General features: G+C 46.4%; 1 protein-coding gene across 2 annotated transcripts; it reads right to left on the bottom strand.

The window, feature by feature from the left end:
* Nucleotides 1-255: 255 nt before the first annotated feature.
* rpap1 (RNA polymerase II associated protein 1) lies at nucleotides 256-26,846 on the bottom strand. Of its 2 annotated transcripts, none has more exons than XM_035389204.1 (25): nucleotides 26,704-26,846; nucleotides 25,977-26,164; nucleotides 25,686-25,840; nucleotides 25,482-25,574; nucleotides 24,935-25,130; nucleotides 24,393-24,557; nucleotides 22,745-22,948; nucleotides 20,025-20,140; nucleotides 19,630-19,728; nucleotides 19,358-19,459; nucleotides 17,736-17,903; nucleotides 12,782-12,958; nucleotides 12,234-12,368; nucleotides 11,328-11,498; nucleotides 10,104-10,261; nucleotides 9,755-9,925; nucleotides 8,390-8,585; nucleotides 7,256-7,365; nucleotides 6,694-6,880; nucleotides 6,289-6,435; nucleotides 5,392-5,534; nucleotides 2,624-3,392; nucleotides 1,057-1,233; nucleotides 805-861; nucleotides 256-524 (listed from the first exon to the last, which is right to left on the bottom strand). In XM_035389204.1, exons 2-25 carry the CDS (start codon nucleotides 26,158-26,160, stop codon nucleotides 375-377), a joined length of 4,230 nt encoding a protein of 1,409 aa, XP_035245095.1. In that variant the 5' UTR covers nucleotides 26,161-26,164; nucleotides 26,704-26,846; the 3' UTR covers nucleotides 256-374. The 2 variants fall into 2 exon arrangements, with proteins under 2 accessions (XP_035245095.1, XP_035245085.1); XM_035389194.1 differs by having other exon boundaries at nucleotides 375-524; nucleotides 26,611-26,816.

The following is a 26,846-nucleotide window of genomic DNA, read 5'->3' as shown; positions in this document are numbered from 1 at the left end:
AGTATAACACTGCTGACTCCACAATCTCCACCTCTCCATCTGTTTGAGAGAAGGTGATACACAGCCAAGCTGTCAGTCCTGGGCTTGGCTGACCTTCAGCTGTTCTACTGAAGTGGGGGTGGGGGCAATGTGGGGGGACCGCCTCGTGAGTAATTTTACCCATTTTTCCAAATGCGCCTCCTCATTTGTCAAATCATTTTTCACTTAGGGGGAAAAACAACACAAAGCAGTATCATGTAGACCCATACACTCGCGTACAGTCTGAACATACAAAAACCCATTTATTTCATTCAGGTCAGACAGTATAGGTCTCTCTCTGCCTCAGGGCACGAGTGGCCTCATCTGCCCAAGATGTCCTCCGTCTTCCTCCTTCCTCAGTCCTTCTCCCCACCGCTTCCTTCCTCCAATCCAACCACGGCCTCCAGCCTCCGGGCGCGGATGGGTGGCAGGTGATCGTACATCTCGAACCCGAGTTCGCTCTCCTGCCGAGGCTGCTTGAACAGGAGCAGGTGGGTCTTCAGCACCTGGAGGCCATTAAACAAGTGTCAAAGAAGGCCGCATGTGTGTTTGGGTGGGTACATGTTTGAGTGCATCATGGAATGCCAAACCCTCCATCATTTGTGTGGTTGTAAAAATACAGAATACAGCTAAATTTATTTTTATAAAGAATAACAAAAAGATCTCTTTATTATTGTGATTAGCAGGCATAAAAGGCGCAGTCTAATGTGTTGCTGCATGTGTGTGTGTGTGTGTGTGTGTGTGTACATGTACCTGCGTGCGTATGACAGGTGTGTGAGGACGTACCTCATCTTTCAGATAGTAGATCTTCCGTAACTGAGTCCGACGTGCTGCTTCTACCTCCTGTAGAGATTGAAAGACAGCGAGAGATTCATGAGGACTGTCACTCTGAAGACCTCAATAGGCAGAGCAATCATTAGGCCAGGAGTCATTCTTCACTTCAACAATTACAGCCTCATCTACCGCCGTTCAGTTAAACAGTCCCAAAAACTGGCCTGCATATGGGACCGTGCCTCAACGGGCGGCCTGTCCGGTTACCTGCAGGGCGGGGTCCTGGGAGAAGATGAAGGCGTTGAGGTGCGCCAGGGCCACCGTGTAGAGCACGGGGCACCAGGCCAGGCGGAGCGTCCCCGTCACCAGCGAACGGAAGTACAGCCGCAGCAGGGGAAGGGAGCCCTCTGGGGGGGAGGTGTATCGCTCCAGAGGCGCAGGCAGCTGGAACAGTGCAGAGAGCACTGGCGTTAGCCCAAAAGGGCAGGCTGTTCCCTCAAGAGTACAATCATCAATCAGGCTTCTGCTGAATTCTGCATCTCAAACGTGCAGCTCTGAGCTTTTTCTGCCATTAGAATGAATCATGCGGGCTGCTGGGTGGTTCATTCGGTTAAGGCACCTCAGTGTGGTGTATGGATGTAGCCCCACGGTCTTGGATCGGATCTGGACCGTGCCGGTGGCATCTGTGGCCCGTAACTCCATAGGGCAAGGCGCAATTGGTGACTGGTGTCGCCCAGGGTTTGGGAGAGTTCAATCAGCTGCAGGGTCCACATTTCAGCGGTTGCTAGAGTGCAATGAGATGTATAACCCTGCTGCCTGAACCCTCCCTAAACCTTAGCGATGCTACTTATAATTATGCATGACCATGCAGGGCTACTGGCCGGTAGCCAGTTTGATCCTGGGCCATGAACCCATCCATGCACCAGAACGAGAACGGTGCCTTAACCGGATGAGCCACCAACAACCCCAGCACTCATATTTATAACAGATCAAATCAATGCATTTCACCTGACATCAACAAAGCATCAATAAAATGGAAAAATAAGAGAGTGAGAATAGGGAGGGGGCAGGGAGGGACAGAGTGGGAGAGAGAAGGGGGATGAGTTTGGAAGGACTTTTTTGTGATACTACAACACATCACAAGCACCAGGACGAAATGCCTTCCACTTTCAACTACTTGCCCCCCATGTAGCCCATGCAGACCCACACTGCATCCACGGCAATGGCTGTGTGTACACAGTGGGGGTGCGACTGTGTGCAGAGGGGGGCTATTTGCAGCATTACCAAACAAGCTGACTACTGCGCTACCTACAGTTCAGCACTGCCTACTGAACTCTGTATGTCTTAAAAGTTCTGTGCAAAATGACAGGGTACTGCAGCAAGGTCCAATTCCCAAAGCATGTCATCAAACCCGAGAGAGAGAGAGAGAGAGAGAGAGAGAGAGAGAGAGAGAGAGAGAGAGAGAGAGAGAGAGAGAGAGAGAGAGAGAGAGAGAGAGAGAGAGAGAGAGAGAGAGAGAGAGAGAGAGAGAGAGAGAGAGAGAGAGAGAGAGAGAGAGAGAGAGAGAGAGAGAGAGAGAGAGAGAGAGAGAGAGAGAGAGAGAGAGAGAGAGAGAGAGAGAGAGAGAGAGAGAGAGATTTGCCTTTACTCTCTTTACAAATGTGTGTCTGAAATGTGCTCTCTCACGAGTTTCATCACTCTAAAGTGCAAGAAGAGGTAGAGAGCGACAAGACAGGAGGTTAAGGGACATGGAGCCAAGGGGGAGGGTGGTGTTGGTAAATGGAACAGGCCCGTGAAAACGCAATGGGGGGGAGGGGGTTCCCCTCAGTCCTACCTGCCGCAGGGAGACCCCCAGGTAGCGCAGCAGCCCCACGTGCTCGCCAAACACCGCCAGCCTCATGGTGGCGCTGAAGCGCCTCTGCAGGGGCAGGAGCAGCACGCAGCCGAAGAGCGGGTCTCCGAAGGACACGGCCTCGAACTGCGCCAGCAGCGCCTCGTACAGGTCGTGGAAGGAGGCCACGCCCGGCAGGGGCACGCCCAGGTCCAGCGCCTGCAGCTGGGCGGGGCGCGTGAGGGCCCGCAGGAGGCCCCAGCCCAGGCGCTGCACCGCCCGCTCCAGGAACAGGTCGCTGGAGCACAGGAAGAGGCAGGAGAGCCGCGCCAGCTTGGCCGCAGGTAGCACCGCCCGCAGCCCCTCCTCCCGCCAGCACTCCAGGACCAGCAGCCACTGCAGGCAGTGCACGACCGACTCCGCCGCGCCCGGGGGGAGGGACTCCACATCGCCGCCCCCGCCCGCCCCGCCCGTCCTCTCGTACAGGCTGACGAGCGGCAGGAAAGGCCAATCGGAGGGCAGCGTGGGCCCGGAGACCTCCGGGAGGAGACGGGAGCGCACGCAGGGGGTGCGCCCCAGGTGTGCGTTCCGTGAGCGGAGGACCAGGGGCTCCAGATGGGCCAGATGGGACAGGTAGCACCCCCGTAGAGAGGGCAGCTGGGCGCAGGCGTCCCGCAGGAGCGGGCCCACAGGATGGGGGGCAGGAGAGCCGGAGTCTTGGAGCTGCAGCTCAGACAGCTCTGCTGCCTCTGGACCCCCAGTGTGGCCCTCCCTGAAACAGGTCAATAAAACACAGTCATATCACAATAACACCGTCAAACACAATAACACAATCATAACACATCTACACGCCTCCCTGAAACAGGTCAATAAAACACAGTCATAACACAATAACACCATCACAACACAATAACACTGTCATAACAGCGTCACAACACCATCATACAATGCCCACATGTCTCCCACATGTTATGATGGGTGTTATTGTTATAGTATTTATTGCACAGGTCAATAAAACATGCCCACGTGTACTAGGCTACAAACATATAATGGGATCACTCCTTCACCCAGCTTTAAAAAGCAAAGGAATAAAGCACAGGAAAACAAATTATTTTTATAACAAATGATTAACTTAATTCCTAAAAACACTACTGCACAAGGCCTGAAACCCGGGCCCAAGATCAGATGGTGAGGGACAAGATAAACAAAACATCAGGTATTTAATAATAAAGCAAACACTTTCCTACAAGCGTCAAAACTTTTACTGCTATCTTTATGCTGAGGTAACACCACTGCTCAGTTGCTTGAACACAAATTTGCCCACATGTTACGTAACCAGTTTCCAAAAGTGCCCAGTCCCAACAAGAGTGAGATTCCAGTGCAGAGTAATCCCAAGCAAACTTGGCTCTCTGGCTCCATCTGGTGAGCACCTAATGAAACTTGCAGAGATCAAAATTCCATTATGGTGCAATGCTGCTTCTTGAAGGTCTATTCTAAATGTGACGCGATACGTCAAGCTAACAAGGTGTTCTCCTCACACCTGCTCTCAAACCCGTGCTAACAAAAACAACAACAACAACAAATTTAAGTGGAACATCAGGATAATGACACAACCACAACAGATGTTGAGCATGTAAGACCTCTAATTATCTACCTTAACAAGTAATCTTTAGATCATGAAGCTTAGATCAGAGGGCAAGAGAGCAGACATAAGGGTGAATCTGCCCACGGCCTCCAGAAAATGAACTGTTCCAGAAAACCAGCCACAGAGAAGAGGCACGTGCAGAAACACACCGAGGCCAAGATGCTTCGGCTTTCGGTGTCCTCACTGAAGAGACATGACAGAGGGACGCGGTCCAAAATTTTAGGAGGATGGGCAAACAGTGAAATAATGGAGGTCTTAATGACATCCAATAATGACTGAAAATAATGATGACATCCGAACAGGAACAACTGCATCCCTCAGATTGTCTTCGCTACATCCGGGTTATTCTGTATTAAGCGCGGAGGTTTTATGTGAACCCTGATATAGATTTAGGCTAGCAGGCGCTGAGTGGCGCTGTGGCAAACCGTGCCTAATTCTGCAGGGCTCCTGGCCATGGCTGGCAGGGGCACAGTCAGAACTGGATTTCAGATGTCAGACACTTCACAGGATTAGTGCCTTAGCAACCCGCCTAACCCTAACTCTAATGGCTAACACTACAGATGTTTGGTATCCAAGTCACAGCTTTTGGAATGTTACACCAAGAAGTTCAGTAGCTTTCTCTAATTTCAGTTCTTTACAACACAGCATGTCTTTAAAGGGGGCAGTCTGTTTTAGATTCAAGGGTGTTCAGTTATATTCTCAACTGGTTACGTGTGCCTTTAATAGCCTTTTCTCCTGTCATTTCTTTGCAGCTGGCTGTGGGTATTATTAGAGAGACCAGCAGCAGAGAATTTCTTCACAAACCATCATCTTAATTGTATACCATGGTAATGACAACTGACCTCCTGTTGCACACCATTTCCAAATTTAAAGTCACCTGGAGCATAATTTAGGACCTGATTATTGAGGTTTTAGTATTAAGATGCTTCTGATTGATCACGGTCTGCGATGCAAATTGTAGGTTTGTAAAACAGCTGCAGGTTCATTCACTTTAGATCCCTACTCAAAAAAGGAAATTTTACATCGCTCTCCATTTTAAGGGAAAGACATGAAAGACAAGCACTGAACCTGCACTGAAACAATATTGCTATTTACGGAAGAAGAGAAGGACCAATGAGTGACTCACGGGATGAAATCCTGGTTGAAGACCATGGTGGCCAAGAGGTCATGCGCCAGGTGTTCACTGCCTGGCAAAAGCCACGATACCATTGCAATGGAAACCTCATGGAAGAGGGAGGCATGCTTGGCCACTTCTGTGTCGACAGGGACCTGGAAAAGAACATAATTCACAATTATCATACAACATGCAATATTGCAAATCCACCTATTCTAAAAAAAAAAAAAAAAAAGTTTCATATTTTTGAATTACCAGTTTTCCTGGCAACAATCTGCCACTCATATCTCATCCATGTTTTACTGTACACTCAAGAAAGTAGAGAACGGTGAAATAAGAGATTTCTGGGTGTTTCTGGGTCCCAGTGTCCATTAGGGTGTTAACTGCACCAAATGTTCAGGATCATGTAAAGGTCAGTAGTATTTCTTTCTCCATTGGCGCATTTGCCTGAAGTCATAAAGCAAACACACTGAAAAAGATACGCATGGCAAATGCACTTGCATCTATGTTCTGCCGTAAAATATTGAAAAATTTGGAGTGTACATATGTGTACTTATTATTGAGTATATCTATGTTTTTGTCCTGAGCTTTGCTTTATACTCAATACAGTAATAAAGGTTTTATTGATTGCAGTCTCCCACTCTAGCAGATGATCATTCCTAAACAGAAGCCAGGTATTCCGAGAGTCATGCAGTCTCCAAGCAAACACATGCACTCATCATCTATGTGCCAACAAAGGCACCTACCAGTCTGTGTGCCAGCTTCAACAGCTGATAGAGGCACCTACCAGTCTGTGTGCCAGCTTCAACAGCTGATAGAGGCACGTACCAGTCTGTGTGCCACTTCAACAGCTGATAGAGGCACCTACCAGCCTGTGTGCCAGCTTCAGCAGCTGATAGAGGCACCTACCAGTTTATGTGCCAGCTTCAACAGCTGAAAGAGGAAGTGGTGTTCATGGCGCAGGAGCCAGGTGGAGGCGTGGGAAAGGGTGGGCCTCGCCTGACAGCATGCTCTCAGACACGCCAGCAGGGGCTCTGAGAGAAGCAGTGGAGAAAACTGTAGAGGGAGGGGGGAGAGAGAGAGAGAGAGAGAGAGAAATAGAGAAATATGGGAAATATGATAAGCTTTTGGAAAATATAACGATAAACATATCATTCACATTTTTTAAATTAGGAAATATTTGAAAGCGGCAATACTAATAATAATAAGAGTAATTATATTCCATGAGGAGGGAGGGCAGGAGGGCATGGTTGGAGGGCATGCTGGAGTTTTGGCTGTCTCTGAACCAGGATGTGTGGTTTTATGAGGGTGTACCTTGTGGGCAATTCCCCTGTGAATGCTGGTGACAGTGTGAAGTAAGTGGCAGAGAGCCGTGAGCAGTGGGAGGGGCGAGCTGGGGCCAGCCAGGGACCGCCCCCCTCTGCAGCCCCTTCCAGGGAGGCTGGGGACAGACTCCGGGTCCAGACTGCAGGACTGCGGGTTACACAGCACTAAGAAGGACCTGGAGAACCACCACAAAAACATGAATACACCAACACACAGCTGAACACTGCATTGATACAGAACTCAGCACTGCACCAACACATAGCTGAGCACTGCATTGACACAGAACTCAACACTGCACCAACACACAGCTGAACACTGCATTGACACAGAACTCAACACTGCACCAACACACAGCTGAACACTGCATTGACACAGAACTGTACACTGCCCCAACACATAACTGAACACTGCATCAACACAGAGCTCAATGCTGCATCAACATAAACCTAAAACCATCACATCATTACAAACATGAAATCTGGTAGATATACTCACTGACCCTAAAGGCTGATGGCATTGTTAACACTGACAGAGAAAAGCAGATGCTCACTTGAGGCAGTCCATCCCACTGCGCGTGGCCTGGTTAGACAGCAGAGGCAGGAGGACATCCGCTGCAAGAGCTTCCAGTTCCTGAAGACATTCCACAGGCTGGAAAGAGCTCTGTAAAGAAAAACAAAAATCTAATTAAGCCGCAACACTGCATTTGCGCAAAAAAGTAACTTTAGTCTTTTATAATTGCAATATTTTTCCATTTTGGTTTCAATTGCATCAAGTAGGCAAAGTCTAGATGTTTTCTAAATGTAAACGAGATTGGGTGTCACGTGTCCATGCCAGTCAGAGCACCACCAAGTCACTCACAAAATTACATCATTATGAATAAGATCGCTTCAGCAACTTAATGTTCAAAGTGAAACGACCATTCAGCTAGCTAAGGTTAGGCTACCTTTCATGGTCATGGATCATAATTTAGTTGACGTGGTTCCTTGTCGAGGGAGTAAATAAGGTAGAAGATATTGGAATAATACAGTTGGATCATTCTTTTGTTTACTCTGTAACAATTCAAAGTAACTTGCAGACATAATAAAATATCAGTTACTGCTAGCTTGAACTATGGTAGGTCCCTATTCTGAGCAGTGACAGACATGAGATTTCTTTTCTTTTTTTTTTGACAAGTGTAGGATTATTTTCCCCCTCTGTCTCTATGGCCCCTCCCTTCTCCCTCTCCCCTCTGTGCTTGCACTCTCAACCCCAATTTGCTATTTTTCAAAATTGTGAAGTGGGCAAAGACCAGCCAAAAGCTGGTGTTTCTGTACACTTTAAATGTAACAATTAGGACCTGTTCCTTCGAAACCAGGGTATCAAACTGGGTTTACATTTCATTTTGTTCCCAAACAAATCTGATAAATGAGAATTTTTTCTTTTACATGAACAATTTTTCCTGAACAATATTTGTTTTCCACGGAATACTGTGCTGTCGCTAGATATTTTGAGTGACATATCTCATTTTCTGCTAGACACTGATTCATGGAAAGTTACAATGATTTCATCTAAACACAGTGAGATTCCAGTTAATCTTTAGCTGGCATATTTAAGTATAAGGTGTGTTTTAATAAAACGGCTATCGACAGCACTGTATTATACACTATAGCCCAGTGCTTCCTGTGTGTAAAAACCTGAAACAGACCTGAGAGCTGAGCTGGGAGTAGAACGCCTCCAGGTAGAGCAGCTGAGGGGGTAAGAGGATCAGTGTGCTCTCTCTCTGTGCCGGCTCCTCCAGAAGCCTCACACACCCCTTCAGCCAGCCCAGTATGGAGGGCTGCAGGCCTGTCACATGACTCCACTGCACTGGGGGAGGGGGAGGACACTCAGCATCCTGGAAGCTGTAGTTCAGAGAGGTAACCATCACTGATTGAGATTAAAATTGAAGACTTACATTTTGGAGACAAATAAAGCAGACAGATTTATTCCTAGCAGATGATGAGGGAAGCACCAGCATCACCCTCTTCATCTGCCAGGAATCTTGGAGTGGTACTGAACAAAAACTGTCTCTATCTGAGAACATCACGGCAGTGTGTCAGGCATGCAGATTCTTCCTGTAACACTGGGAGAATCCACCCCTTCCTCACCACCTACTCAACCCAGCCCCTAGTCCATATGCTGTTCATCTCCCTCCTGGGGATGATCCCTGCCTCTAGTCAGCTCATCCAGAATGCTGCTGCTCATCTGATCTACACCCTCCCCAGACTCCCCATGTCTTCATCCCCCCTACTGGCTACCTATTTCAGCTTACATCAACTTCAAAATCTTGGTGCCTATCGGGCAGCTAAATGTACAGCTCCATTATTAATTTTAAAATTTTTCACAAGATCATCACACCCTACATACCAAGCATGCCTCTACTACCTGTGCCCAGCCCTTCCCCACCTTGTGCCTGTTCCTCCAGGGGACCTACCTTTTTTTGGGGGCTTTTTTCAGCTTTATTTGGATAGAACGGTGTAGAGAGACAGGAAGAAATAGGAGGAGAGAGAGGGAGAGACGTGCAACAAAGGTCCCCAAGTGATGGAATGAGCACCCTGCTTTCAGTACAGGAGGAACCGTGTCCATCTTCTGACACAGACGGAAGACCCACATCGACAGATTGAACCTTGGCTCCTCTGACCTTCTTTAGCTATTCTTTCTTTCTTTGGATATTCTTATAGGATAATGTTAGGTACAGTGGTGTAAAGGTTATCTGTATGCTGGTATTTACTTTCGGTAAAATACTAACTGATTATACACGCAAACAATTATTATACTTATTGATTACACCTGGGCCTTCTGAGCCTTCTCGCTTTTGCATTCCAACACTGATGTGCCCAACTTGTGTACACTGCTAGGGAACAGTGTCTGTGCCAAGCTCCAAACAATCAGTGGAGTGCAATCGCTTCAGATGAAAAGTTCCCTACTAGCAACATGAGGGCCAACTCTGAAAGGGAGGTTACCTTTCACCTACCAGGTATTTCGCAAACGGCACCTGCAGAGCGCATAGAGGGGCAGGTGTTAGACCCACCTGTTGAATGCAGACTGCAGCTCCTGGTGGCAGCCTGCCGTGTGAGTGACGTTGGTGAGGAGCGTCAGCAGGGCCAGCAATCGCTGCAGCTCCAGGGGCCTCAGGGGGTCTGCAGGGGCCCACACTCGAGGGACGCACTGCAGGGCCTTCACCAGCAGGGGGTACAGGTCTCTGAGAAGGACACAGAGGACGCCGGTCTCAATTTCCTCACAGTGATGAGTGATGACTTTGACGAACCAATTTAAACAAGTGTTACATTTGGTTAAATTTTTTGCCCAAATACTCAGGTAAGACAAACATAATTCAATTTATCACAGGGCTGAAGTTAAGCCCCGCCCCTTTGGCTCACCTGTACAGGTCACAGGCCTGTCCATATCCAGCAGCCACAGCCCACAGTCTCAGTGCTTCTGTGCTGATCCTCAGGGCCTCCCCTGGCTCCAGCGGCAGATCCTTGGGCTGCAGGGCCAGCAGGCAGGACAGACGCTCCCGTGCGCCCAAGCTGTGGAGCTGTTCAAAACGCGCCGGTGCAACATTAGCACAATGTTACTGCTACGCTTACCAGCAGCTTCAGCACAGCATTCACTTTCAAAGGGAAGCCATACTGTAGAGCTCTTCACACTCCAGCCTTGCCTGCCCACAGTCCTGTGCATTCAATACTGTACAGCTGATTACAATGTAATGTTAGCATAATGTTCACCCATACTATAGCATTGAGCACAATGTAACGTTAGCATAATGTTCACCCATACTGTAGTGTTGAGCACAATGTAACATTAGCATAATGTTCACCCACACTGCAGAGCTGATCACAATGTAACGTTAGCATAATGTTCACCCATACTGTAGCATTGAGCACAATGTAACGTTAGCATAATGTTCACCCATACTGTAGTGTTGAGCACAATGTAAAATTAGCATAATGTTCACCCACACTGCAGAGCTGATCACAATGTAACGTTAGCATAATGTTCACCCATACTGTAGCATTGAGCACAATGTAACGTTAGCATAATGTTCACCCATACTGTAGTGTTGAGCACAATGTAACATTAGCATAATGTTCACCCATAATGTACAGCTGATCACAATGTAACGTTAGCATAATGTTCACCCATAATGTACAGCTGATCACAATGTAACGTTAGCATAATGTTCACCCATAATGTACAGCTGATCACAATGTAACGTTAGCATAATGTTCACCCATAATGCACAGCTGATCACAATGTAACGTTAGCATAATGTTCACCCATACTGTAGAGCTGATTACAATGTAATGTTAGCATAATGTTCACCGATGCTGTAGAGCTGATTACAATGTAATGTTAGCATAATGTTCACCGATGCTGTAGAGCTGATCACAATGTAATGTTAGCATAATGTTCACGCATAATGTAGAGTGGATCACATTGTAACATTAGCATAACATTCACCCATACTCTAGAGCGGATGATGTAAAGTGTCTGTGTGTGTCTGTGTGGTGTGTGTGTGTGTATGGTGTGTGCACGTGTGCGTAGACACAACTGAGCCATCATTAAAATGAACATATATCCCACTGGGAAGCCACACCCACCAGCCTAGCACAAGCTTGTCTCCCACTGGTGGCCAACACACGCAGGAGCTTCATCGCCAGGGCAACAGGCAGCCCATGCAGACTCTCTGGGGTGGGAGAGGTAGGTGGAGTCCAGGAACATGGCAGGAACTCCAACATCACTGTCTGCATGAGGCGAGGACAGTCTAGCACCTGGGGTGGGCAGAGACACGGGCCCAATCCATAAACAATACTGAAGAACAAGTCTTTATGCATAGCAGGACAAGGGAACGAAAATGATTACACTACATACATTCACATAACGTGCTATGTGACAAACTGCTATAGTATGAACTCATGAGTTGCTATGATGTGTGTCACCTTTAGCTGTCCGTCTATGCAACCAACATAAGGGTGCCGGTTACATGGCTATAACTAAAAAGGCTGAGGATCTTGTCATATATCCTAGTGTCTAACTTAAAGAGATCGTGAAGCATTTACAAACTGCACATCCACTTACTGCAACTGACTATAGTATAAGGCCTTGGCTGCTGCTTATTTTATGCCTGATTTGGGAATGTAGGATGTCAGTGCCTCAGATTGTTTTCAATTGCTTTTCGAGATGGGACATCAGAAACAGCTGCAATATGTCTTTTACTATTAGGCAGAATTACACAAAATTCAGAATATCCTATGTTATGGCTTTCTGCGGTGTGCTTAACTACCTCCTGCTCCACGCTGGCAGCAACCTTACGAAAAGGAGAAAGGACAGCACCTGAGGGGGGCTTGCCAAGTCTTGTGGACTATATTCAAGTTCACTTAGAACCAACCCACTCTGTGCCTGCTTCCTTGCATTCAGCTTAGCTGTGGACCAGACTGCGCTATGTTAAATCTAATTTGTCTCCCTTTTTGCGACCGCTACAGTTTTTTTGGGGAATTGAGACGCACCTGCGTGGCGGAGGAAGATGAGTGGCGGGCGATCCGGATCAGGACCTCCAGGACGTCCAGCACCACGCGGGGGGACGGGCGCAGCACCTCCAGAATGTAGCGCAGTCTGGGGAGCAGCTTCATCCTCAGCAGCCCCTGCAACAGACAGACATCTCACACTTGTTAGGAGAGAGAGAGAGTTAGGGACTGAAACTTGGAGAGGTGGAGAATGGTGAGGAACAGGGAGAGAAAAGGGTGTGCATCAAAAAGATGTCAGGTGGAGGAGAGTTAGTCAGAGGTGGAGGAAAGAATCAGAGAGGCAGAGGGGAGAGAATTAAAGAGATGGAGGAGAGAGTCAAAGATAGATAGGTACAGGAAAGAAAGTGAGTCAGAGAGGTGGAGGGAAGAGAGAAAGTCAGAAAAATATCAGATGACAAACAAGAAAAGGAAGGGAAGGAGAGATCATGAGAGAGAGAGACAAAGAGACAGACAGAGAAGGAGAACAGGCAGACAGCGCGCACGTAAGAAATGAGAGCTGGAGAGCTGGTCCAGAAAGAAGCTCCAGTCACCTTGATAACGTCGTCACGGGCCACGTCATGATCCGTCTTCCTCTCCTCTTTCTCCTTCGGCGTCTCCTTCATCACCTCATCCAGCCCCTCATCATCCTCCTCCTCTTCCTGAACAGCAGGGAGCAGAGGAAACGCTTCCATCCCCAGGAACCAGGAAAAGGTGCTGTCCAGGGTGTCCTACCACAGGCAGACAGACAGACAGCCAGATCAAGCCCAAGCAGCACATCTGATCACTGGATCTGAGCTTCTTAAACTCCACCCTGGGGGACCCCTGTGTGTTCTGGTCTTTGTTCTAACTAGAACTGCACCCCCTGAAATGTAACCAGCTGTTAATTGTTCCTAATTAGATTGTTTTAATGTCTTATGAAGGTTCATTTACTCTTTTAAAGTCACATTATGTCAGAAATATTGACGCATGCCATAAAGAATAAACATCCCACATTCACGTATCAGGACTTTTAATGAGATTAAACAATGCTTTCACTTTCTGTAAAGGTTTCTACAGTAAGAGACTCCTTTAGTAAGGGATAACATGTTTAATTCATACGGAAATGTGTTGGGTCTTAATTACTTCAAGTTTGTATACTAGGCCATTGAAACAAAGCCGACGTGTGCTAATGTAAGTTCAAAGAAAAAATAATGAAAGGACTCAAAAGACCTGCTTTCAGCAAACTTCAACTAATCAATAGACTGGCTGTAAGAAAAACTGCATACACAGAGGACCCCCAGGACCATGCTGGAGCGGTATGCTAAAAGCTCTTCAGGGTAATTTGGCTTTCTCATTTATTGGCTGAAGAGAGGAAGGAAAAAAGTATTAGTGAAACAAAACAGTGTTCCTGGAGAGGTGACTCATAAGGAGCTGTCTGGGGGCCCTAAATTTCTGAAGTTACTTGAGGCAAAAGAGCTTGCAATGCATCCTGGATTGGAACTGATGGGTGATAAACATTACACTAATGAGCTAACTTAATATCCAACATTAACTAATGGTTATAATGAACTTATGGTTCTTCAATAAATTATAAATTAAGTCAAAAAAAGTTCATTAAAACAAGAAACTACCAGAGTGTTACACCAGCTTAGTCTGCCTCTTCTTACAAATCCTTGTCGGCAGCTATCAAAAATGGACTGTCTGCCACTGTCTTGACAAAGTGCACACTCAGGATTTGAATAATAGAATAGCATTAGAAAGCTTGGATTTGACAATGCCTGGCAACGAGCATCGCCCAGGCAGTTTATGCATTACACGGCCAACACATACCAGGCCTGTAGACAATAAGCATATGGTTCAAAACAAGGAAGACTGCCTTTAGCTCTGACACATAGATGAGAGACTTGTGAGAGGCAACATATCCATATGGACCCCTGCAGAAATCATGCAACTGACTGCTGCGGAAGTCCGTGTGGACAGGGCAACCCAGAGAGAGCTTGAGACGGCCACCAGTCTCCTACAAACCCTCAAGCAGTTCACGCAGAACATGAACATAGATCACTTTTGAACTGGTCTCATCTGTAGCAACCTAAAGAAAACAACAGACTAGGCCATTGCCATCAACCCTAGCAACCGTACTGCTAGTAGAACTCTATAGTGAGTGTCCTCTGCTGCGAGAGTCCTCTACTGGGTGAAAAGGCAATGAGGTGTGATAGGAGATTTCAGACTCAGATACCGAGTGCTGCCTCGGTGCGAGGGAGCACTTTCTCCAGCCGATAACAACCCCGTCTTATGCGTGAGCCAAGGGTTGAAGTGTGAAGCACTGCAGTCTCCCTGAAAGGGGAGAGAATGAGCCGATCGCTGAGATAGTTTAACGCAGATCTCAAGTAAGCAAAAGTTTTGATAGCCAACAGAAACTGTGGTTTGGAGCTCTCATTCCGCCATCCTCCTTGTGGAGTGAAGTGATCAGGAGAACTACACAGAGAGTTGAAGGGAGGGGTACTTTTAAAAGCCCGGCCAGCTCTCTCATCCTCACAAACACACAGAAACTACTTACATTTACATTCACAATTCAGGCTTACCTAGAATGACTTTTTTTTTTAAACCAAATATTCATTTATGTAGCTAGATATATACTGAAGAAATTCAGGTATTAGGGCAGTGTCTTAAGTGGGAATCGAACCTGCAACCTTTTGGTTACAAGACCAGTTCCTTAACCATTAATACACAGCCACCCAGTGCTTACATATGATGGGGATGGAGATGATGACGCCACCCCACCCTGCGCCACTGACACACACATACATGTGGGGCGAGGGGCGTGTGTGACAGACACACGAACGTCCCCACAGCAGAGAGGCGGCATGTGGAGGAGGGGGAGGGGATACAGGACCGGCAGAGCGTTTCTTTTTGTTCAGCGGCCAGGTCTCTAGTGCGCACCCCCAAGGACACGTAGAAACTACAGCCTGCTGCGGGGCAGATAGCTCAACCCCTCAGAGACAGAGAAGGGAGGGGCACGTGTGTGATGGACACGACGGACAGACTCACCGCTCCGACCGCAGGGGAGAGGCCGCGCGCGTTTCAGCTTTCGTTTTAACGGGCAGTGAGGGATTGAGCACCTGGGACACTTACATATAACACACCTTCCGTTTCATAAGGCAGGGATAGCGGGCGCATTTACACACGAAAAACTAGACAGCTCTGGGCGACGCCTCCTGTATGTCGCTGATGCCCAGCCGCAGAGAGCGAGGCGTCATGACAGACCGCTCCATAATCCGCCCTGCAGCAGCCGCCCTGCCTATGACAGGCAGAGAATGCATGGCCTGGGGAAGCTCGTAAACTCCATCCTCCGTCAGCTTACCCTTTGTTGATCTAGAGACTCTATTTGATAAACGGTGAAGACAGGAGGGTTATTAATGACCGTGACTCCTCCCCAGCTCAGGTATGAGACCTGTCAGTGAGAGAAGCAGTAAGGTGAGGAAGTCCTCCAGTCTGTTTCCCGTCCACCATCGTCAATGCCAAATTGTCAGAGAGTGCAGGAGCTCATTCAAAGGGGAGGGAAGATGGCAGGCGCCCACTGCTGCCCACTGGCCTCTCCTGCTTTTCACTGCTGGTGAGGTCGATATAGGGCGGATAACCCTCCAGGCATGACAACTGCCAAACAAGGCAAGGCAGCAGTGCACAACCCAGAGCATAGCAGGTGGTCATCACGCTAGCCAACTGACATATGGTGCAGCTGTTGGACAGAGGCAAAGCCCAGCTGCATAGGCTGCAAGTCCATGCTCATAAAAGGTTGATTGGCTTAAAGCCAACTCCAATTGAGTGAATAAGAGAAGCTCTACGAAAAAAGGCATTCAAAACTGCTTGGCAGGCAATTCAGCTCAAAGTTTGGCATGGCAGTTGTATCAAACAAGAATAAAACACACACACCAGGTGCATACAGAGAAGCACTGCAGCTGATTCCTGGAGTGGTGGTGACCTATTGTAAGGTGGAGGTTACAGGTTCAAGCCATTGTACCCTTGAGCAAGGTACTGAACCTGAAATGCTTCAGTATTTATATGGTTGAATAAAAAGGATATTATGTGTAAAAAAATATATTACATTTTCTTTTTTTTCTTTTTTAAAGGTTGTGTAAGTCACCCTGGATAAAAGCATCTGATAAATGCCTGTTATGTACTGGTATGGAAAACACTGCAGGGTGTGGCCATAAGAAACGATAGAATTCCAGAAAATTCTAAGATTGTCAGAAAATGGTCAGGTTTTTTCATTCTAGTCACTGCCCTGCTGGACTGAAGGTTTATGCAGGAGATCCAGGCAGGCCACAGCACCCAGCTGAGTAGAGTCCCTGCTATGAAGCACCAAGGCTGCGAATATCCTGCTGACAGAGACCCTCCTTCCCAGTGAGACGGAATGCTCCATGTTGATGTGTGTGTGTGAGGGGAGCACTGCCTTGCTGCAGTAGCCCCGTCAGGAGTGACAAATAGCAGAGCGAGAAGCTGGCTCGTGAACGCACAAACTTCCCCGCACCGAGAGACAAAGCCAGAAACTAGACAGAGATGGATGGAACAGAAGAGAGGGAGGACAGACAGTACACCAAAGAGAGAGGGTACGAAGGGAAGAAGGCATAGCTTCCTACAGTCACGGTCAGAGAATGCGGAAAAGGGTTTGATTCCAGAAAGGGCAGGGAAACGTAGCCGCCATCTCCCTGAAGGCCAAAACCTTGCCTAATTAATCAATGCAAACTAATTAGCAAATTGCCACAGCTCCTTCGTTAGCATTTGAGGGGGTCCCTTATGCAGATACGCAATGGTTCCTGAGGGCAGCAGAGGACAGACCCCGCACAACGGCATGCTGGGAAGGCTGAGTGATTGGCAGTAGGAAAACGGACTACCACTGACAACCTTCTGAACCAAATTAATGTGATACATTCAGCCCTGCTGGTCTTTCCCTAACAAGATCCACAGTGTCATTAATCCACACTGCTGGTCACCCATTTTGCCCTTATTGCACAACCTGAGTACATCTATTTAATGACATGTTTAGGAGACTTTGAGCATTCAGCAGAAGTCTATACAAGGCATTATATCAATAGACTGGCAGATCCCTTTTTAGATGGTACTTCCCACACACAAATTGGTCACAAACTGAGGCTTTTGAAAGAAAAACAAGCATCTATCTCACTGGTATCTTCAGGGAGACATGACTATAAGAGGCAGTATATCACAGGCAACTGCAGTGAAAGTAAAACCAAAGCTCTTTTTTATAGGGTCAGGCTGACAATGTATTTGACATCCAAGTGCTTGTCCTGGTGGGAGTGGGTCCTACTGGGTAACTCAGCTGAACCAATCAGAAAAAGGTGAACATGGCAAACTACCAATCAGAAAAAACAAACAAGTTAAATGAAGGCCCCAGCTCATAACTGAAGGGTCATCCAAGACAATATTAGCATATGAAACAAAAGCAGACACCGAAATGACACGGCAGAATACTTTTGCGGATTACTTGTAACTTGTCGCCCCGCTCACCTCATCGCCAGGGGAGACCAGCAAAGCACGGAGCGCGTGCACAGCAGCGGCCATCACGCCCTCCACACTGTCATCCAGAGAGAAGCGCAGGAGGAAGAGGAGACCGGCATCCAGCAGGGCAGACACCACGCTGCCCTTCAAACAGGAAGTGAAGTCACCGAGGTGGGCCTAGACAAGGGAGGGGGGACACATTAGCCAATGGCTAAATATTCCAGCAACCACTACAATGTTCTGACCAAATATAATCCATACTTCCATTATTGCATCTGCTGCATAAGTTGGCCAATTGGCCATAACAACAGTTATTTTATGAATGTACATTATACAAACAGTTAAATAATACAGCTAATTATGATTGGTACTATAAACCAGTTTATGGATTATTTTCAAACATTTTCTTTATTTGAGTTTCATTTCATTTCAGTTTTGTTTCGTTTAATAAGACGAGGAACAGTGAGCCCCCACTAAAAAGCCGGAGGAGCTGGTCTACTGGTAAGGTTCACTCAGTTTGATTTCACTTGCTAGTGGCTTTGGAGGCATGTAAATCAGTGCAACATACACAGTAGTCATTTATATGTTTGGACAGCACACCTTAAATAAATATGAAATTATTTTATTCTTTCACAGGTATTGCTCTGGCTCCATTCCAACACATTTTGAAGGCCATACACTTAAAATACCATCGAAACTACATTCAAATATTTCCTGGTGCCAAGCATAAGCAGGTCCCTTGAGAAATTATCAGAACTGCAGTGAAGTATAATGGGATTACTGTAGGGCCTACAACTCCTTGCAAAAAAACAGCCATCCGCTATTTAAAATGATTTTCTTCCACGTCTTTACAATTTCACACAGCTAGGAATACAGGCAGCTGAGGCTTAATTTGACAACAGGATTATTGTTATTTATGTTTAAGCTCTGCTAGTGGTGGAAGCAGAGGCAACAAGGCTGCTGAGCGACGGTCATCCACTGAGTAAGACAGGAAGCTACAGGCAGAGTCCATTCTAAAAGAGCGAACAGGATGGCGGGGCTTATTTTCACAGGTACGATACCTGCCGGTTACCTTGGTGAGGATGCCAGTGCGGGTTACGATATGCAGCAGTTACCTTGGTGAGGATGTAAGTGAGGGTTACTATATGCGGCGGTTACCTTGGTGAGGATGTAAGTGAGGGTTACTATATGCAGCAGTTACCTTGGTGAGGATGTAAGTGAGGGTTATGATATGCAGCGGTTACCTTGGTGATGATGCGAGTGAGGGTTACGATATGCAGTGGTTACCTAGGTGAGGATGTAAGTGAGGGTTACGATATGCAGCAGTTACCTTGGTGAGGATGTAAGTGAGGGTTATGATATGCAGTGGTTACCTAGGTGAGGATGTAAGTGAGGGTTTCTTTACGGTGCGGTTACCTTGGTGAGGATGCGAGTGAGGGTTACGATATGCAGCAGTTACCTTGGTGATGATGCAAGTGAGGGTTACGATATGCAGCAGTTACCTTGGTGAGGATGCGAGCGAGGGTTACGATATGCAGCAGTTACCTTGGTGAGGATGTAAGTGCGGGTTACGATATGCAGCAGTTACCTTGGTGAGGATGTAAGTGCGGGTTACGATATGCAGCAGTTACCTTGGTGAGGATGCGAGCGAGGGTTGTGAGGGCCAGGCTGCGCTGCTGGATCACCTGACTGCGTGAGAGGTGGAAGAGCTCCTGCAGGGAATATCCCGCCAGCTGTAAGAGAGGAGCAGAGGGAACACAGTCAGTGAGGCACAATGCACTGTCCCAGTAGAGCATGCCCGTACTGTGACCAGCCATACACTGCATCAATCACTGTGGCCCCTCCCACTCTGGACAACTCCAAATCTGTGGGCCCTCCCTCTCCTTCCAGATAGCCTCCTGACCTCAGGCTCTTCTCCATGGTGGTGCAGGCCAAGGTGGGTCGGCAGGTCTTCAGTTGGGGGGATCAGGTTGCCATTGAAATCGAAACGGGCCTGCATGGCCTGCGAGGACAGAGACACAGCCGTTACTGCCCGATTCAAACACCATCTCTTCTCTCAGACCCTCCCTGAATCAAATGCCATCTCTTCTCTCAGTCCCTCCTTGAATCAAACACCACCTCACGTCTCAGACCCTCCCTGAATCAAACACCACCTCACGTCTCAGTCCCTCCCCGATTCAAATGCCATCTCTTCTCTCAGTCCTTCCCTGAATAAAACACCACCTCACACGCTGTCACTGCTTAATTCAAACCCCAGTTCTCCCCTCTGCCTCCTCCCACCTCTTTTCTCCAGCTCACCCTCTTAGTGCCCCTCCTCCTGGGGGGTGGCAGGTCCCTCAGCCACTCCAGTTTCTCAGGCTCCAGCTTGTCCATGTGTAGCCACTCCTTCTGGGGCCTGACAGGCAGCTCTTCCTCTGCAGTGAGACAGTGATGCATCGTCATCATCTTTTTCCAATTATTCCCCCATCACCCCATCACAGACACTGATGAATAAGCCTGCACACCATTTTGGCTCCCAACAGCGCAGATTTTGCTGATTCAACTAAACTTCATCCAAAACGGATCCCTGTCTAATCCCGGGGTGCTGAAAACTGAATAAATTTGCAGGCTTTTTAAAAATTCAGTTTCCTAGATGTTCCATTGGCTTGGTACCTTTATGATTAAGATATTACCAAAATAATTTGACTGTACACATGAAATTTCATTTTTTTTTTTCTTCCCAAAAAAAGTCCTGTGGACTATATCATGCAAAATCTTCACTGAAGCTATCCTGCAAAACAGATACAACAGCAGAGACACCCTGAAAACCCATATCTGTGAACTTCAGTACTCTCCCTGCTACCGAACAGTACTGACAGATGACTGATAGATGACTAACACATGCGAACTTCAGTACTGTACCTGCTACCGAACACTACTGACTGATGACTGACACATGCAAACTTCAGTACTGTAGCCTGCTACTGAACAGTACTGACTGATGACTGACACATGTGAACTTCAGTACTCTCCCTGCTACTGAACAGTACTGACTGATGACTGACACATGTGAACTTCAGTACTGTACCTGCTACTGAACAGAAATGAGGCCTATGTGTGAAACAATCTTAGCTGCCCAATAGGCCAGAGACCACTGTGCAGTTGCCTCCAGTTTGCACAAAGCAGTGACACAGCAAGGCCTCAATTCAAAGTTTCTCCTGTATTGCACAAAATAAAACGTTTAAATATTGAATAGAATGTTGGTACTGTGGAGCATTGTATTTTGAATGCACCTCTGCCACTGGGTGGTGGTACTGTCCAAAGTTTTTTCTTTCTACACGATTTCACAAACTGAAACAAACTGTCATTTTCCGAGGTTCTGTGACAAATGAAATTTTTAAATGCATTGCAGTTTGTGTGTCTGGTGTCAGCAGTGGTATATTAAATAGTTGGTTTCTGACACTATGACAGTGATTGTGTGCAGGAGACGGAAAAGTGTGCTCTTCAAGCTCAACCTCTTGAAATTGGTCTCATCTCCCGATATAAGCACTGACTTTGAAAAGTAAAAGTCGTTCTAAAGCCAGATTATCTGAGCAACATGCAATTCTCCAAAAGTTGACAAGGCAAGCTCCAGTATATTCTAACAAAGCCAGTGGCAGTCAGAAAACTTTGACCTTTAGACTCATATTTTTCCTAATAATGAGGATTATTATGTTTAAAAATATGTACATAATTTGTTCATTTCTGCCCCTAGGGGAATAGCATTACAAATCAGCATTGTATTGAAGGTTACCTATTTTTTAAATGAGACTAACAATGCCTAATTTCTGAATTAGCTAAACAATTTGCCTGTGCTTATTATTTTTCACTGCACTATGGAAATGTGAGAATTTTAAATGGCTTTCAATTGCAGTTAGAAACTGGTTAGGATCATCCATTTCAGCAGGTACTAATTCTGTAAACATTTGTTACATTGCTAATAACATCGGTAAAACCCAGCACAAAACTGAAAGCACAGGGGATGTATTTATTAAACCTAATGATACTTTGAGCACCACGCATGCATTGAGCACCACTGGCTGTAGTGCTGCCATTGAATTCACATGACGTGGAAATGAGTGTCCTCATTCTGTAGGAATAGCAGAACCAGCAGTGGAGCAATCCAAAGAGATGTCAGGGCAGAGGCAGTGGAGGAGTGGGCCCTGTGCATTAGCTACAGTAATCTGAACTCATGTGCTGAGCAGACTCGTTTTCCATTATCTCCATTACCCCAAATTAATCTGGGCTCTCTCTTGCAGGGAGCATGGCTAATTAGGCTAATTGAAATCAATGGGCAGCAATCAATGCTGACCACAGGAAAGGGGGTGGGGACCCTCAGGATTCCAGTTGTGAAAATAGGCCTCCTCATATATTAGCATCAGTCACAAAAGACCAGTTGTACCTAATGTTGGCTAGGTATGGACGTAACTCTGCTATGGCTGTAAAGATGACTGTGTAATACAATTGAGCTAAAGCTTCTGAACTTCACAGTCCCGTGTCCATAGGCACCCTGTATCACCACCCAGACTCTATGGAAACCCTGAATCACTGTCTAGTCTATACAGATGCTTTATCAGGCTCTTGGACTCGCAGGCCAGACTCAGAAAGCTCCAACCTACAATGGTTAGAACGTTCCACCCTGCTCTGTCCACCCGCTATGAAATTACACTCATGAATATGAATGTTCAATCTAAAAACACCCTTTGAACTTTGAGAACAAATGACCTTCCTATACAGCCTAATAGTAGTATTGAGCTATACTTGATACACCCGAGCAGCTCAAAGAGACTGTTCTGCTAAATAAATCAATTATAAATCAATTCAAATAGGCACCACAGCACTAACAACTTGGAAAGTCGCAAATCAGAGAGATGCCGATAGACCAAGGAAAACAACAAAACTGAACTACTCTGCCTCTTTGATGGGCCTGATGATAGTCAAAAAAGAAATGTTCCAATAACAGTACAACCAACATCTTCCCTACTACTTCCTTCACTTACCCGTGACTGGAGGTTGTGGCTCCACCGCATCTTCCTCCATCTCCATTTGAAGTGGCTCTGGCTCCCTGAAGTCAACTTCTGTCACAGTGCTACCAGCTGCACTTTGATCCCCCTGCGGGGTACCGGGGCCATGCAGGGGGAGGTTTAAAGGGGCAGTGGAACCCTTGGCTTTATGAGACCTCACAAATTCCACCAGGCGGGGATCTGAGAAACAGAGAGACAGCTTGATGGGCAGGTGGCATGTCTGAGAAACTGATTTACATGAAGGTGGCATGTTTGAGAAACAGAGAAAGACTGAGGTCAAACTACAGGTTACAACCTGGCTGAGCCCAAGGGAATAGCAGGAAGGTCATTTGGTTTACCAAAATAATATTTAGAAGATTAAAATATCGAATGAAGCAATGTTTGTAACCAAAGCTTAGTTAGCGGACAAAAATCCAGAGAATTGGCTTATAATGTAAATCTTAAAAGAAAGCAATGTCTCCTTCACAAAAAAGCTTCCCATTGATTCATATCCTGTCTCAAAAAAAACCACACTGATGGGATTAAAATATTTTTCTTTACACTGCAGATTCTTTCGTTAGCTCATGAAATTTGCACTCAAAACCCCAGGGACGGTGAAACCAGGAGTCACCTCTATTAATATGAACTGGAAGAACACCTTGTTTCAGACCAAAAGTAAAGTCAGGCTTGAAGGGCGAGGACCACCACAGATGTATTTGCAAATATTAAGGTTACATGAACCTGTGTAAGACACCATTAGGCAGACTTAGAATGTTTGATTAGTAATGACCCACTTGTCTTGGAATAGGAGTTCAAATCTTACCTAGACCTGGGACAGTGGGGATACAAGGGTGTATTCTCAAAGTCTATGCACCTAGAGTTTGACTAGAATGGCGTAACATAACACAGCCCATTCTCAGGACCTGGAGAGCATCAACCTAATTTAAGGAGATATAAATGCAGAGGATAATTAAGGTTCTAAAACTGGAAGTATCGTTGATAAGATGAACTCAGCCGAAATCGAACCATAGTCGAACACGGCACCGAATACAAACGTATGTATACCCCCTGCAGCTTCGAACTGTTTGTTTAGTGAAACTCCACACCAGGGAGGGGTTGCAAAGATTCAGATTCTGTGGTTGTGGTAACCACGGGAAACATGGAAGTTATTTAGCACTGCAAAAAAAGAAAGAGAAGATGGTATGTTTGTTCGCTCAGACAAGGAGACGGGACACAGCCAACGTAGCCACCCATGTGATATTTTAGACCAATTGCAGGCAATCTCCACATTTACACCGGTGTGCAAACATCTCAGCTAGTTCGGCCAGCAGGGCACAATGCAGTGACTGAAGTCAATGTGGAGTTTCGTTTTCTCCATAAACACATCATTTTATGTCATGTAGTTCGTACATACTAGCCAAAGTTTCTGTTTCCACAGCAAGTATACTCATGGCTTAAGGGTGTGTTGTCATGCAGATATTGAGCTCAACACACTGGGAAGATGATGTGCCACCATAACTTCACAAGATCAACAGGCCCACAAACCTTGAGAGAGGGAGAACCCATCATGTTCTGCTCCTCCACAGAAAGTGAAATGATCTGCAGCTGCAAAGCCAGTGTGAACCCCTCCCACCAGAGCACCCACCTAACTGAGTCAGCAGCCTCTGCTGCTCCTCCAGGATCTCTCCCTGGGACATGCCCTCCAGCCTGGTCTGGTTCTCCTGGTGGATTTTCAAGGCTTCCTTGGTGCTGTCCTGCTGGCTCAAGCCCTGTCCTGACACCAGCCTGGAGCTCTTGGATACAGTACGACCTTAACACATACATACACGATTTATAAATGACATAATGCCACATTTATCAAACAAAGACAGGCAAGCTGAGCTCCAAACTCTGTGATGAACAACCATCAATATCACAGAATAATGCCAATTCATACACAGCAAATGGACAGTTACACTTCTAGAATTTACCAACATTTTCTAAACCAAGAAGTGCCACTAAGCTTACAATTTATTTTTCAATAGTCAACATTTGCATACAACATCCAATATGAAGACGGATGTCTTACAGGTGTAAGAATACAACCAAATATGGAATAATTTCTGAACAACAAGACCATGTTTTTGAAAAATGTGTCAAGGGTACAACCTCTTTGACACTTAAAATTCACCCCAGGTCAGAAATTACCTTCATGTCCAGGAAGAGACTGTTCTGTCTCCATGGTTACAACAGGAGAGATATTTGACCCCTGCAGTCCAGGCCTCAGGGAAGGATGACTGCTTTGGGGCTTGCCACGAGAGGACACACCCCCCTGTCTGGCTCTCTGAGCTGCGAGCTTCTGTGCAAAAATACTCCTCCTGCCCCCAGGTGTGGGTCCCTGTGCCTGTCCAGGTGCAAAGATTTCACAAGCAATTGCACTATAAATAGTACTCAGCAATATCTAGCCTAATTGTTTTTATGGCTTCCATATTCTATATTACGTTCAAGAGCACGATATGTGAACCCACTTCAATGGTCAATCAGTGGAATAGTGACACCAACTTGACAGATTTTCCACTTGAATGTAGCCTACAGCCTACTTTAAAATTATTTTTTTTCATTTGACTGTGCTGAACTCTTTTTTTTGAACTCTGAATTTTTTGTTATTTAGCCAACTACATTCTTGATGAGATTAAGAGAACAGTTTAATCAATTTCAGTGTGCAGATGTGCTCATTAAACCTGGACTGTCTTACCTCATCCTCTACCTCTGACCGATGGAAGACTTTGGGGAAAGCATCCGTGGTGAAGGCTGGCAGAGACACAGGGACACTGCTTGAGTCCCTTTCCTAAACCCAAAAGGAGATCAGAAGAACAATATGAGAGGCTCTCACTCAGTACAGGGATAGACAGTGGCCATTTTTGTGGTGAAAGCCTTACACATGAACAGTGACACTCACAATGATTCTGGAGAGGACAGCAGTGACATGCGTGTCATGTCTGTCCAGACGTTCCTCGGGGCCCTCATCCTCAAAGTGTACACTCCCTGCCTTGAAGCGGGACTTCTTAGGGGCCGCGGGAGTCAAAGGGGGAATCTCATCTGAGACATCTTGGTCTAGGAAACAAAGCAGAAGCCATGGCCACAGAAAGTGTGTTGTGCCCACACAAACATCAGATTCATTGCAATAATTGCAAGTGCTCCATTGACTTTTTAAAAATCAGGTACTTTGTGCAGACTATTCATTGTGTACCTTGAATGGTGACCACATCTCGGTGGCCAGTCCCTGGCTCTTTGTGCCCCACATTCTCTTCCCCCCTGCGCTTGTCAGGTCGACGGGCCACATGGACCGCAGACGGGGCACCTGATTTCAGGAATTCCTCCTGGGCTCGCAGGAGGTCCGCCTCAGAGTCTCCGGGCTTGGGACGTCTCAACATCCCCCTGTGGAGACCATCAACGACAAACATGAACGAACCAACCTGTGACTAGATGTACAGAAATTAAAAAACCCGTTATTTAAAAATAAAAATGACTGCTTAAATGTGAAAGTAGGCAGCTAATCGATTCGCCTCCAAGCCGAAAGCCTGGCTTCTCGCTTTGGAAGCGAGGGGAACGGAATACTTTTAAAAAGAGTAATGAGGTTGTGAACTTGTCAGATACACAAGAAATGTCTGGCTAAGCACGCTGGGATATAGCTAGATACCGTTAGGTAGTCTAATCAGCGAAACGAAAGCAACATTGATTCACCTAAAATAATAATGCACCAAAATATGGGACAGTAATTCAAATAAAGCAATGCATTTCTCAATAGTAAATACATCCAGCTAATGTAGCTGGTGTCTGTCCGGTAACAATCTTCGCTGGTTTGCTAGCAAATATTAGCTTACCAAATTCCATGAGGTTTTGGTGCTTTTACAATGCGGTTATTATATGAATAAAGACCTAATACAAAGGGCTATACATCAGTGCAAACGATTCACCTTTGTTAAAATGACACGGCTTCCCAACACAATTTTACTCAGCTTGCCTTCTCAGAATAACTTCATGATACAACGTGAAAGCATATATTTCCGCCACTCACTGAACTGCTTCCGTAGGCAATGTGAACAACTTCCGCCCCGCA

The sequence above is a fragment of the Anguilla anguilla genome, chromosome 1 (genome assembly GCF_013347855.1).
Source record: "Anguilla anguilla isolate fAngAng1 chromosome 1, fAngAng1.pri, whole genome shotgun sequence".
NCBI classification, from domain to species: Eukaryota; Metazoa; Chordata; class Actinopteri; order Anguilliformes; family Anguillidae; genus Anguilla; species Anguilla anguilla.
Note: the sequence above shows the minus strand (reverse complement) of the source record. Positions and strands in the feature narration are given on the sequence as shown.

What these genes read in the sequence shown, in the direction of transcription:
- rpap1 (XM_035389204.1), bottom strand. Translation starts at nt 26,160, where the DNA reads ATGTTGAGACGTCCCAAGCCCGGAGACTCTGAGGCGGACCTCCTGCGA. An exon ending in GTCTCTTCCTGGACATGAAG is followed by an intron (nt 24,558 to 24,934) that starts GTAATTTCTGAC and finishes GTATGTGTTAAG; the next exon opens with GTCGTACTGTATCCAAGAGC. An exon ending in TCGCTCGCATCCTCACCAAG is followed by an intron (nt 17,904 to 19,357) that starts GTAACTGCTGCA and finishes TCCCTTGTCTAG; the next exon opens with GCCCACCTCGGTGACTTCAC.